Source organism: Diabrotica virgifera, chromosome 2 (assembly GCF_917563875.1).
Source record: "Diabrotica virgifera virgifera chromosome 2, PGI_DIABVI_V3a".
NCBI lineage: Eukaryota > Metazoa > Arthropoda > Insecta > Coleoptera > Chrysomelidae > Diabrotica > Diabrotica virgifera.
Window position 1 is genome coordinate 171962446 of NC_065444.1, and position 13212 is coordinate 171975657.

General features: G+C 33.2%; 1 protein-coding gene across 12 annotated transcripts in view; it reads right to left on the reverse strand.

Moving 5' to 3' along the window:
• Positions 1-13212, reverse strand: part of LOC114331473 (transient receptor potential cation channel trpm) — a 1429758-nt gene that overhangs the window by 58748 nt on the left and 1357798 nt on the right. For all 12 annotated transcript variants that reach the window (XM_050642920.1, XM_050642916.1, XM_050642919.1 and 9 more), the window contains 2 exons: positions 12131-12276; positions 3555-4251 (listed from right to left, as the gene is read on the reverse strand). In XM_050642920.1, coding sequence (XP_050498877.1) covers positions 3555-4251; positions 12131-12276 — 843 coding nt within the window. The remainder of the gene's footprint in view (positions 1-3554; positions 4252-12130; positions 12277-13212) is intronic.

Below are 13212 nucleotides of genomic sequence, written 5' to 3' on the forward strand. Positions count from 1 at the left end.
TTTAAATTGTATGACAAAACTACGCAATACGCATAAGCTGAGAAAGATACATAAGATGTTGATAAATTTTATTTACGTATTATGATTTTCAACACATAAGAGAGAACTTTTAATAAAACGGAGATTATCAGAACGGTTTCCGTCCAGGAAAATCAACGATAAACACACAGTAGAACAAATAATACAGAAATACAGAAACCTACATATAACTTTTATTGACTTCAGATGTGCCTTTGACTCCATAAATAGAACCAAAATGGGAAGGGCATTAAAGAAGATAGAAATCCCAAACAAACTGATCAAACTACAGTAGATGTGCCTGCAAAACTCCAAAGCAAAAAATCAAATTTCAGGAAACAATATCAGACGAAGTTAATATCATTTAGATATGTGAAGCAAGGAGACCAATCTCTCCCACTTTCTTTAACCTAGTTTTGGAGCATGTCTTGCGAGAGATACAAAAGTAAACGGGAAGGATATAATACTGAATGCAACACAAATTATCACTTATGCAGATGATTTAACAGTTGTGGCAGAAAAAAGAGAAAACTTCATAAAGCCATAAACAAGCTGGGTGTAGAAGCAAAAAAGTTGTGATTAGTAATTAATGGAAACAAAATCAAATACATAAAATTGAACGGGGTGGCTCGAAGGGGCCTAACCATAACGGAAAAATATAAATTTGAAGAAGTAACCAAGTTCAACTACCTAGGAGTAGTGATGTTGAAAAAGTAACTATTCGTTACAAAGTAATCGTTACTTACGAATACCGAAAGTTACGATTACTATACGAAGAGGCAAATCGTTACTTTGATTACTCTGATTACTTCCTACTTCGTATTCGTAGCAATCGTATTAACACAGCCGTATTGTATCTACAACCGATTGATATCGGGCGGGACCGGTATAGGGCTTTTCATTCACAGTCATTTGTTTCGAGCTTCTGTCATGTGTCACATAATATTAATATATCTACGTCATACGTTTTTGGTTTGTATCATGGTATATACCAATAACGTATGACGTAGATATATTAATATTATGTGACACATGACAGAAGCTCGAAACAAATAACAATCGATGAAAAGCCCTATTCCACGAGTGACGACGAGTGTTGCATCGGTATGCAGTGTTTCATCGGTATGCAGAGGGGTACAATTTTGCGCATGACATTTGACAGCTGAGCTGAGGTCAAGCGTGTGACGTAGCAAAGATCCCTGTGAGCCATTATTTGTAATGGTAGTTATTATGTGGATTATTTTGCAAAATTCTTATAATTAACTCGTTTTAGCGATTTTTTTCAGTTTTTTGGATAGTGTATAATATTATGTGTTATAGTTTGTATAGACTAATTTAAGAACATTTACTCGTTAGTGTCTATATAGTTTTATTTGCTTTGGGGTATTTGTTTGTTTTTGTGTTTGTTGTTTGTACTCAAGTCTGGGCTCAGGTGATCATCAACAAATTAAGAAGTGGGATACCTTAGATTAACGAAACCGTCTTCGTTAATCTAAGATGTGGATATTACTTTTTTGTATCTTTAAACAACTGAAATATCGAACTCTGGAGTACCACTTGATCAACCTGTATGTATAATAAACAAATAATAATTAAAAAATGATGCTTTATAATAGATATCAGTGTTAACAAAATAACAAGTTTCTAAAATATTAGTTTCAAAACCTCTCTAAAATAACTACCCGAAAATCAACAAAATTAAATTAGCTACAAAATATTTTTTGTTATTAAATATTATAACACAACTTTATCATTTCTTTATAATTACTATAATTAAATTAGCCAAATTATATTAAAAATTTAAAATTAAAAAGTCTTTTCTATAAAACTACATTCAAATATTGCGTGAAGAAGGATATTTACTACGTCATGCGCGAAAGTAACCGATTTTGGAACATTACGTGCCATACCTGGGAAATTTATTGTACCATGTGCAGAGGGCACAGATTACAGATGCCACCCTTGCCACAGATGTTCAGCAGATAATTTTATGATGACCACTTTAAAGATTTTGGGACTAATGTACCCGAACCACCCTGAACTATTTACAAACTAAATAAAAAATTAGGTATACATATTTAAAAATCTTAAAACAGCCGAATTTAACTTATTTTGCTCTTTTTAACTTCATTATTTATACTGAAATTATTAAAATTAATTGCTTCATTATTCGAAATAACAATTGATTAAAGAGCACAGAAGAAATTAAATCCTCTTCAGATGAATCTGTACCGTTTTGGATAGACATTCAAAATTTAAAATTAGAAGATGGAATACAAATGTTCAAAACTAACTAACAACTTTTGTGTTTAACCGGCTTTGTATTCCTCATTCGTCAGCCAATATCGAAAAAATTTAGGCCGGAAAAAATGTGGAAATGATGTTTCTACACTATACCTAATCAAAAACTTTAATTTTACATGCATAGCATTGTTTTTATTTATTTTGTTGTTTCATTATAATATATTCTTCTTAAAGTGCCTTCTCCTCAATGGATGTTGGCTACTACAATTGCAAACTGTTGTCTGTCTTCAGCTGTTCTTATTAGCTGTTCAAAATTTAACCCTGTTCATTGTCAGATGATTCTTAGTCACGATAGTCTTTTCCTTCATATGCCTCTCTTTCTATCGATCTTTCCTTTCACTAATAGTTGAGCATATTGGTACTTTTTGTTTCTCAATATGTGGCCTAGGTTCGCTGTTTTTCTAAATCTAGATCTAAAATCCTAATACATAAATATCTGCACGGGCCGAAAAAAGTTTAGTAGAATTTATAAAAAAAGTCATGTTTTGTTTTTTTTTATCATTTTTAACATAATAAATTTCATATATTCGAGCATTCAACATTTTACATATCAAATCATTTTTATCCCGTACAGATCGGTGAAGGTCGTTGTTATATCGGATATTATATACATACTTACTAATACAAATACAAAATATGTACTGAGAAATGCGATTCTCGATATGATTACCGGTACTCAAATACAAAATTAATCAAAGTAACGAATACTGTAAATGATTACTTTATACAAAAGTAACGATTTGTAACGAATACTCGCAAGTAACTATAATCAACTTCACTACCTAGGAGTAACAATAGGAAAAGCAGCAAAGACAGAACACAGGAGAGAATCCAAAAGAGTAATCAAATTTTTGCAAGGAATAAGCAATTACTGAAAAACTAATAAATATTTTTGAAAAATTTAAACGCATAATGAAAGACTATACCTATCATTAACGAGGCTAGAAAGTCCCTTAGAATAACAAAAAGTTTCTTTTGAATGAGAAATTTTAAATTAAAAATCACACTCAATTTTCTCTTCTTTCTCACCCCAGTAACTTAATAAAATAAACATTATAGAAGTTTTCAGGGACTTTCCACCCTCAGTAATTATGTAATATTTCATTCTGCGTTTAAATTTTTTCAAAAATACTTATTAGTTTTCTCAGGATTCGAAAAAAATGAATGTATTTAAAAAGCATTGGAACGAAATTTTGCGCTTCCGCTCTGAAGTAATCAAAATTGGAATATACCTGTAATAATTGGGTCGACTGGATATGCTTGATTCTGTAATATCACTTGCTTTAATACCTCTAGTTCTGTTACTAACTCTTGAAATTGGTCTGTATACCGCCGTGTGCGTACATCTAAATTTTGTAAGACAGTTGTCTGTAAGTTTTCTTTGGTTATAATATCTTCTACTTTTTGACTTAAGTGTTCTATTCTTTCAGTAGTTATTTTGATACGTTCTTCTGTCGACTGCTGAAGTTTATTTTCCTGTTCAGCGAAATAGCCTTCGACACAGTCTTCTTCAAAATCGTACAGTCTTTCCATTTCATCCTTATCTAAGAAAAGCTTTAGGCCATTATCGTAACTTTCTTCAACGCCATCCATTTTCCTTCTGAAGTACTTAAATAATAAGTAGAGATGTGAGAAAATAATAAACGGTGGAGGTAATAGTGGTTTCTGCTCATATTCCATGACAACAGTGAATCGTTGAAACATCCATACTTGATGAGCTATTGCATTGACTTCATTAAATATATTATTAAAGACGGCAATCAACAAATTAATCAATAGAATATTGGCAACCAAGAGGTAAATTGACATAATTACAGGTGAAATCCAACGGCCGGTCAGACAAGGTATTTCATCTTTACCGCCACATGGCGGATCAATCTCACCAGCGAATACTTCTCCGTACAACATGAAGTAAGGTTCAAAAAACACCTAAAAATGATAAAATATAATTAGTATGTTTTTTTATAAAATATTGTAAAATTAGCATGTCTAATCAATTACAACATAAACTAAAAGTCAAACAATTAGGAATGCAAGTCATAGATTTAATGACATCATAACCCACCGGTACAAACTTAACATTTTTCCTCATATATTAGTTTTTTCGCTACCGTCAAGTTTGGCAGGACAGCGCTGTTGCCAAATAAAAAACACACATTTATTTATCAAAGCTGCTACAGCCTACACTGTTTCTCTTTGTCTTTAAGAGTGTGAAACAAAGATAACTATCTTTACTATAAGTGTCAAACTGACATTGTCCGATATAAAGTTATGTAAGATGTTTGTAACCTATCATACAACAAGACCAATCAAGGATAGGGCAGGGAAAGTGAAGTTGGTGAAAATATAAACTGTTGTTAAAATGTAAACTAAATAAATAAAATATAAGTTGAAAACAATAATTTGACATTATATTTAACCTACAATATTATGACAGACGTCAGTTAATAGACATGTTAACAATAGACCAGGCTAGGGATATGCCACTCAATGCATCGGGGTGTAACGCCAATATCAAGTACGGTGGTCTAGTTATCTTTGTCTGTCGAGCGAGTGTGAGCGTATCTACCAAGAGGTGGGAGTAATGGAACGACACACACACAGAGGCGGCGGCCATCATATGCTAGAGAGAGAAAGCTAAGCGTCGGTAGAGAGATAGATAGACCACCGACCCGAACTGCTCTGCGTTACGCTATTTTTCGGACCTGGCCTAATCTATATGTTGTTATATCTATGCGTCAGTTACCATTTACCATCTGACCAAATATAATAATGACGTCATATATAATCGTTACTACTTCTAGCCAATAAAATGCTCGGTGTAATAGGAATGGCATGTCAAAAAAAAAAGAATGTGTGTGTACTTTGTACGCACGTAAGAAGTTATACTTCTATTATATGATTTCTTAAAAATAAATATACTTTAAACAGTTTGTTTTAATTTTTTTTAAACACCAAACTAATTTTGTTCTTACCGCTTTCAAAAAAATAAAAAAAAGTATAGGATTGCTCCGGATTCGAACTCAAGACCTCTCGATCTCTGGCCGAATGCTATACCAAATACGCTATGAGGACTGTGTCTGTATTGGTTCGGACGTACCTAATGACAATTCACGGTAACGAAACAGACAAGGTGAAGTATAATAAATATACAATAAAATGTTTTAATAATACTCATCTTACTCCTGAGGAAGACAAATCCAAAGACACAAAAATTATAATAAATATATTTACTAAAAACACTAATATATTCTTTTCACAACTTTTCTTGCACTGATATATTTATACATAACTTGAAAGATTTAGCAACTAAACGCCATACTGTCTGTGTGCGCATGCGCGCAGTATTATGAAATTTTACTCTCAATCGCACCTAAAGAAGTATAACTTCAAAAATCTGATTATTCCCTATATATTTTTTCAAATTTATAATATGGCAACAAGGGGAAAATTACGTGCATTCCTTATTGTTGACTTCTATTGTGCGTCCCACCTTGACATTACAGTACAGGTTCTTATGACCAACAGTGATGCCAAATTTTATCAGAAACAGGTTTTAAGCAAACATACTTTTTTCTATAGGATAACTATTAATAACTTAGGAATTATTAGGTTTATTCTAGCAAACAGTCAAACTAGTAAGAAACCGTCAGCGAACAGTTGGTCAGTAAGAGAACATAATACAGTCACCAGTGCTATCCGCTCTACTCGCGCTGGTCCAAAATTCGCTGATGGTTTCAAACCGTTTGAAACGGATGCTAGAACAAACCTAATATTATTGACATTTTGTGGCTGTCAGGGGTTCTAAAACATTTTTTTTTTCGAAAAATACCTCTATGTGAACAAAATAAAAATAATTTTTTATAAAACATTTATATAATAATGTATCTAAGCGCATAAATATGTTAAACCTTAATAAATACGTAGGTACCTCCAGAAATAATTAAAATATATTTAAACTATATATTTTAGCTTTTTTCTATAATCCCGTCTTCCTCACTTTCACTGCCACTGTCGTAGGGTGTAAACACATTAAAATGACATTAATTTCATCTTGGAAGTCAGTCATTAAGAATAACAGTAAACTGCAATTAGGATCCAAATTTTCCAAATAAGCAATGATAGGTCTGGATCCCGCGTATGAAAAAAAAGTTGATTAATAACAAGCTGAAAATTTGTTAATAGCTGAAGGGTGTCTAGTCGGATTAACTTTGATATATGGGAACACTGGAACAGGGGCAGTTTTAATTGTGGAACAGGTTAAAAATTTGGAACGGTCAGACCACGAAAACGGCACATGTATTTTGTCCGACAGAACAGACTTAAACTCTCCGAACAGAGATTAAACTCTCATGCAAAAATCAGACTGCTATTTGTCACCAAATGGGCGTTTTAATGAGTGGAACATGTAGAATATGTCAAATGACAGGATATATGACAGGTGATAAATAGCCGTCTGATTTTTGCATGAGAGTTTAATCTCTGTTCGGAGAGTTTAAGTCTATTCTGTCGGACAAAATAAATGTGCCGTTTTCGTGGTCTGACCGTTCCAAATTTTTAACCTGTTTCACAATTAAAACTGCCCCTGTTCCAGTGTTCCCATATATCAAAGTTTATACGACTAGACACCCTTAAGCTATTAACAAATTTTCAGCTTGCTATTAATCAACTTTTTTTTCATACGCGGGATCCAGACCTATGAGTTACTCAATACAATGTTATCAGTAATAATTTTAAGCTTATTTAATATTCTTTGTTATGATTTAATTTAGGTGAACTGACCATCAACAATTATACTTTATTAATTTATTCTCAACTGTAGGACTTGGTAGGACAATATAAAACTTTACTTAAACTTGACTGACAATCTATTTTATATTTTTCTTGACATTACTTCAGAACTGTCTATACTGTCAATACATAAATTAACAACCATAGAACAACATCCACTTTTAATGTTGAATATTGTAACATTCTTAACCAAAAAAAGTTATTATGCATATCGATTGCAAAATTGCTGATTAATTTTCGAAAATTACTATAACTCACAAAAAAACAATGAAAAATATTGTTTTACTTGACTGTAACGGGTTAGTTTTAATTTAACATTTTTAGGGACCTACATTTTTACGACCTTGGTAATGTCCGATTGAAAATTTTTTTGAAGAAAATCGGCATCGCCGAGCTAAAAACTCCCATAAGGATTGTATTGCCGTATGTTCGTGTACTGTAAAGTCAAGGTGAGACAGACAGTTATAATATTTTACGTTATGTACGTATTGGATTAAATTTAAAAATCGGGAAATTTTCATTACCGTATCTATTCTGGAAATAAAACTTATTAATAATAATACCTATAATAATAACCATCAACCGAAACGCCATAAAACGCAGTTCCATAAAACCCTTCACAGCAGCGGTAGGTAAAGTAAAGATAGTGATGATGGCATACAACCTAAAATTGGGAGACAGCACTTAAAGAAGATATTGCCTCAGATCCTCACGTCCAAAACGACAAACACCGATACGGATGCCCAAGAAACCATCTAACATATTATCGGGAGCTGCCAGGCGTTTATCGGAACTTATTATAAAGGACGCTAGTTAGCTAAAAAACTAGCTAGCCAACTGAGACTCCAAATCGACCATCTCTCGTGTTAATACGTCCCTGACAGAATGCTTTAAAACGACAACTACAAGCTATACAGGGATAGCACGATGCTCACAGACGTCACACAATAGACTGGATCTCATACTAGGTAATAAACTTACCGACAAACAACACTAATAGACGTGGCGATACCTAACAGTAATTATCTACGTATTAAATACAACGAAAAGATCCCCAAGTACAAAGATCTAGAAATACAAATCAGGAGACAATGGAGAATGGAAAGTATGATACCTATTGTTATGTCTACTACTGGAGTCATTCCGAAGAGCCTCTTAAAGAACATAAAAGGTTGTGTTAATGAACATATCTATAAGACCATGTAGAAAGTGATCCTATCAACGTCCAGATGCGTAAGAAAATTTTTGGGAGATACTCAGACTTACCAAGTCACCTAAAGCTTGATAACATGGAAAGAGTCTCACCAGAGCTCAATCCTTTTAATACCGTAGGTATCTGGGATGAGTGAATTTTCACCTTAGAGTTGGAGTTAGAGTGTGAGCCATATGGCCAAACCCGGGATAATAATAATCCACACCAGCTTTTCTTAACACCAATGCTGGATCGAAAATACGATACATAACTGTCAACACTAAAATACTAACCCCTACGAACCATTCAGCACTAAGTCTCAAATGTTATCAACATTAATTAATCATATTATTTCTATTCCTCACGAAATACCATCATTTCTTACTCAGGGAACCACTTATACCGAAGGATCAAAATAAAACTCAAGATCCAACCATGTACCACCCAATTACTTGCCTTTCAATTTTGTACAAATTGTCACATCCTTTGTAGCCCAGGGTACACCTCTGAAATCTCTTTACTACTTTTATTGACCATAAAAAAGCATTTGACTCAGTGCCGCTTCAATGACTAATAGATATATTAAATAAAATGTTATGTCTATATGGGATTAGCCACAGTTATCTCATTACTGAAAATAATCCTTCAACGCAAAGTATTCGTAAATCGAGGAATTGGGAGAAGAACAAGATCATGGTTATAGCACCTGAGGAAATGGTTCTCCACAACAACTAATCTATTTAAAGCATCAGTTAATCAAATAATTAGAATGAGCGCCAATATTCGAAACGAATAGCCACCAAAAGAAGAAGCCACAATTATGTTGTAATTACAATTACATATTTTTACCTAAAATACGTAATGTTTCGATTTCCACTCCAGGAATCGTCGTCAAAAGATATTAAGAACAATAATTTGTTGATAAGGTGTGTGCAACCACAGCCGCCAAATTGTTGTTATAATTATTAACACATTAACCGCCACATTAAATTTTTTTGTTTTTGCCTTCAGGCTCCACGTTCAGAATCTCAATGTTTATGTGAATTATATTTAACTCACTGAGCGCCTGGGCCAAACAAGGCGTGAGTTAAATACAACTCACGTGGCGTTCAATGTGTTAAGGTTGGGGTCTAGGACGTTTCATCGCCGCCGTTTCGATGCCGCCAGTTCGATGCCGATGCCGGCCGATTCATCGCCAGTCAATTAATCGCTATCTGATATACAGGGTGTCCAGAAACTCTACCGACAAACGAAGACAGGAGATTCCTCAGGTAAATTTAAGATAATTTAACCCAATTCACTTAGTCCGAAAATGCTTCTTAAGGGAGCTAGAGCTCTTTGAAGATGGCGTCTTGTAATTAGTTTTTCTTAAATACCTCCAGAACGCTTCTATTTAAAAAAACAAAAATTGGTATGCGTATTTATCTTCAAGATATAAATCTAATCCATACATTGCAAATTTCTAGTACCGATCATAGGCGTCCGTTTTGGGTAGGGCAACGGTTATTTTATCGCATAACTTTTTTATCTTTAACTTTTATGCATTTCTGACACTGGATTATTAAATTGTGAAGTATTCTAGTACTAAAAGGTACTCTTGTTTTACATCGGTAGGACACACCGTTTTCTAGAAAAATCGATTTGAAAATTTTTCACTTTCTGAATTACAAAAAAAAATTTCAAAAAAAAACTGTTTAGAAAGACGAAAACTGGTACATTTATTTATATTCCAGAGATAAATCGATTTCATTAATTGCGAATTTCTAGTACTGGTCATAGGCGTCCGTTTTGGGTAGGTCAACAGTTATTTTATAGCATAATGTTTTTGTCTTGAATTTTCGAGCATTTTTAACACTAGATTATTAAATTATGAGGTATTCGAGTACTAAAAGTTACTCTTACTTTATGTTGGTAAAATACTTCGTTTTTTGTTGAAAAGTTCTTTCAATTTTTTTTCAAATTCCAAAAACGAAAAACTTTCAAATCGATTTTTCTAGAAAACGGTGCATCCTACCGACTTAAAGCAAGAGTACCTTTTAGTACTAGAACACCTCACAACTTAATAATCCGGTATCAAAAATGCATAAAAGTTAAGGACAAAAAAGTTATACGATAAAATACCCGTTGCTCTACCCAAAACGGACGCCTATGACCGGTACTAAAAATTTGCAATCAATGGAATCGATTCATCTCTGAAAAGTAAATAAGCATACCAATTTTCGTTTTTCTAAATAGAAGCCTTCTGGAGGTATTTAAGAAAAACTAATTTCATGACGCCATCTTCAAAGAGCTCTAGCTCCCTTCAGAAGCATTTTCGAACTCGGTGAATTGGGTTAAATTGTCTTAAAATTATCTGAGGAATCTCCTGTCTTCGTTTGTCGGTAGAGTTTGTGGACACCCTGTATTTCCGAATTTTCGACAGTTAAAATTATTATTTATTTTTAGTATTACTTAGGAATTCTAGAAAATGCGAGATATGACGGCGATGAAATGGACTGGCGATGAACCGGCGGCGATGAAACGTCCCATTCCGTAAGGTTGTGTGACATTCCTGCCAACAAAAGATTATACTTTGCCTATGATGACTGTAGGCAACAGCCAGCTATGGCTGGAAAGGTATGACGGTGGATGTTTTTATGCTCTGCGATACATCAAATACTGATTATTTTGTGTATTTGTACATGTGACGATATTATAATTTTATCGTCTAGAGTACGCCAATGAATTAAGTAAAACGTGTTTTTGTACCGTCTCGGACGATATAAAAGTCGGAACGAAAAGCCTAGTTGATTATTATTCTTGGAGCGCTGATCGAAGAATAATAAACAACAACGAGGTATAAGAGGTGAGTTCTTTTTGGTGTGTTGAACGAATCCGACGGTTTTCCTTTTACCTATTCTTTTACGAGCGTTGATCGTATTTCCCTACATGTCTTTTCCGCTGCCGAGCTGAGCGAGCTTTCCTCTCCTTATAAATGTAATTCCAGTTTCATATTAATAAATGTAATTCCTAATCCGATCGTCGGTAGTATTCATTCATGTACCAGATATCGTCACATCGACCTGAACCTAATGCTCGATACGTAGGTTATAAATATATTTTATCAACGAAATTAACGAGTAGTAATTAAGGCTAATTATCTAATCATTTGTAATGTTTTGATTCTAAATAAATGTCTTAAGAAGCGAACCTTCTCTCTTCGGCTGAATTTTTGTTACCTGGAGCAACAAACGCAACGACCACGTTACATGCAATAATTCTGTTATGTGATGTAGTCTATGATGGTAATATCAGCTTCACGTTTCCCTGTCCTCTGTTATTCGTATGTTTTGTTGTTCACTTTTTCTTTAAGATTTTCTTCTTTAAGTTAGTAACGTTAAGTATTTTAGATAAAAATATGTAATTGTCATTACAGCCCACATAACTGTGGCTAATCCCATATACTTAAACATAACATTTAACTCAAACATGCCACAAGTCAACAGTTTTAGGACCCAGATATATTAAGAATATATAAAGTTGATGATAATACGGTGACCTCTTTAGAGCGTGTAATGACGAATTGAAAGACTAATATTCACCTTCAAATACCTGGTGGAAACAAAATCGAAGCAGAAAAGACGCAGAGTCCAAGTCCACCGTGGTTCTTTCTAGCGACGAACCTCCTCTCACAGCTTCTAACTCCAATAACTCAAATAACAATATTGTAGTGGTGAAGTTTAGTCGTCTGTTATATATGGATGATTTGAAATTAATGTCTTCCACTCGAGACCCCCTAGATCAAATGCTAAAAACTGTAGAAGTTGTCTCTAGTAATATACTTACGTCTCTAGCTATTCTCCAAGAAGGATCCTGTTCGGGATTTAAAATAGCTTGTCGTGATACTCCAAAACTCATTAAAATTATTAGCAACAAAACAATGAAATATATCATGTTTTTTACCATCTTACCCATCATTGTCACCAAGGGACCTAAAGAAGAAAAAGTAAATTTCAATTTTTGTATTTATTATTAGTCCATTATTAGACCACTCATCAGCGGTAAAAAATTGTAAAACCGTGACACTCTTCTTCACAATCTACCCTATACCGAACTGCGCTTTTGCCCTGGGGGTGAAAACAACCCCATATAGGGGATGAAATTTTTTTTAATCAAAATAACAATGGAAATCGTTAGAATGACCAATTTTGAGTAAATTTTGTTCTATAAAATTTTTTGCAAAATTTACACTTTCCAAGTTATTTGCGATTGAAACTATGCATTTTTCGTCGAAAAAACTCACGTTTTATAACCGTTTTTCATGAATAACTTAAAAATTTAATTGTATAGAAAAAATCATTAAGAACAAAATTGTAGCTAATAAAAAAAAAACAAAGAGATTCGCGTTAGAAAAACCTAGGTAAACCCAACAACGACTGAGTTATTGCTCATTAAAATATGGTTATTTTCGAAGAACCTCGAAATGGAGAACTTTCAATCTCATATAACTCAAATATGGTGCAATTTTTTGGGAAAACTTAACAGACATCTTTTAAAGCTCATTAAAAAATCTTTCAAATAAGCTCTGACAAAAGTTTTTTGCATAAGAACTGACTAATTTATGACGAAAATAAAGTTGCTTTCTGCTTTTTTTCTTTTTGAAAGGTAAAAATTAAACTCTCGTCGTTACAAGCCTAATAGAAATGAATAGCTTCCCAGTTGAAATTACCTTAATTTAGGTATAATTGGTACGATCCATGTGATTCGACCGGTTTGGAATGCTTAGTTTAGAAAAAATAGTTGATTAAATCGAAAATGACATTATTATAATTAAAAAAAAGTGAATTTTGCTTAAATAAGCTTAAAAGTATTCATAATACAAAAACAAAAATAAAATCAAAATTTTTAGTAAAAGAAACTCTACAATT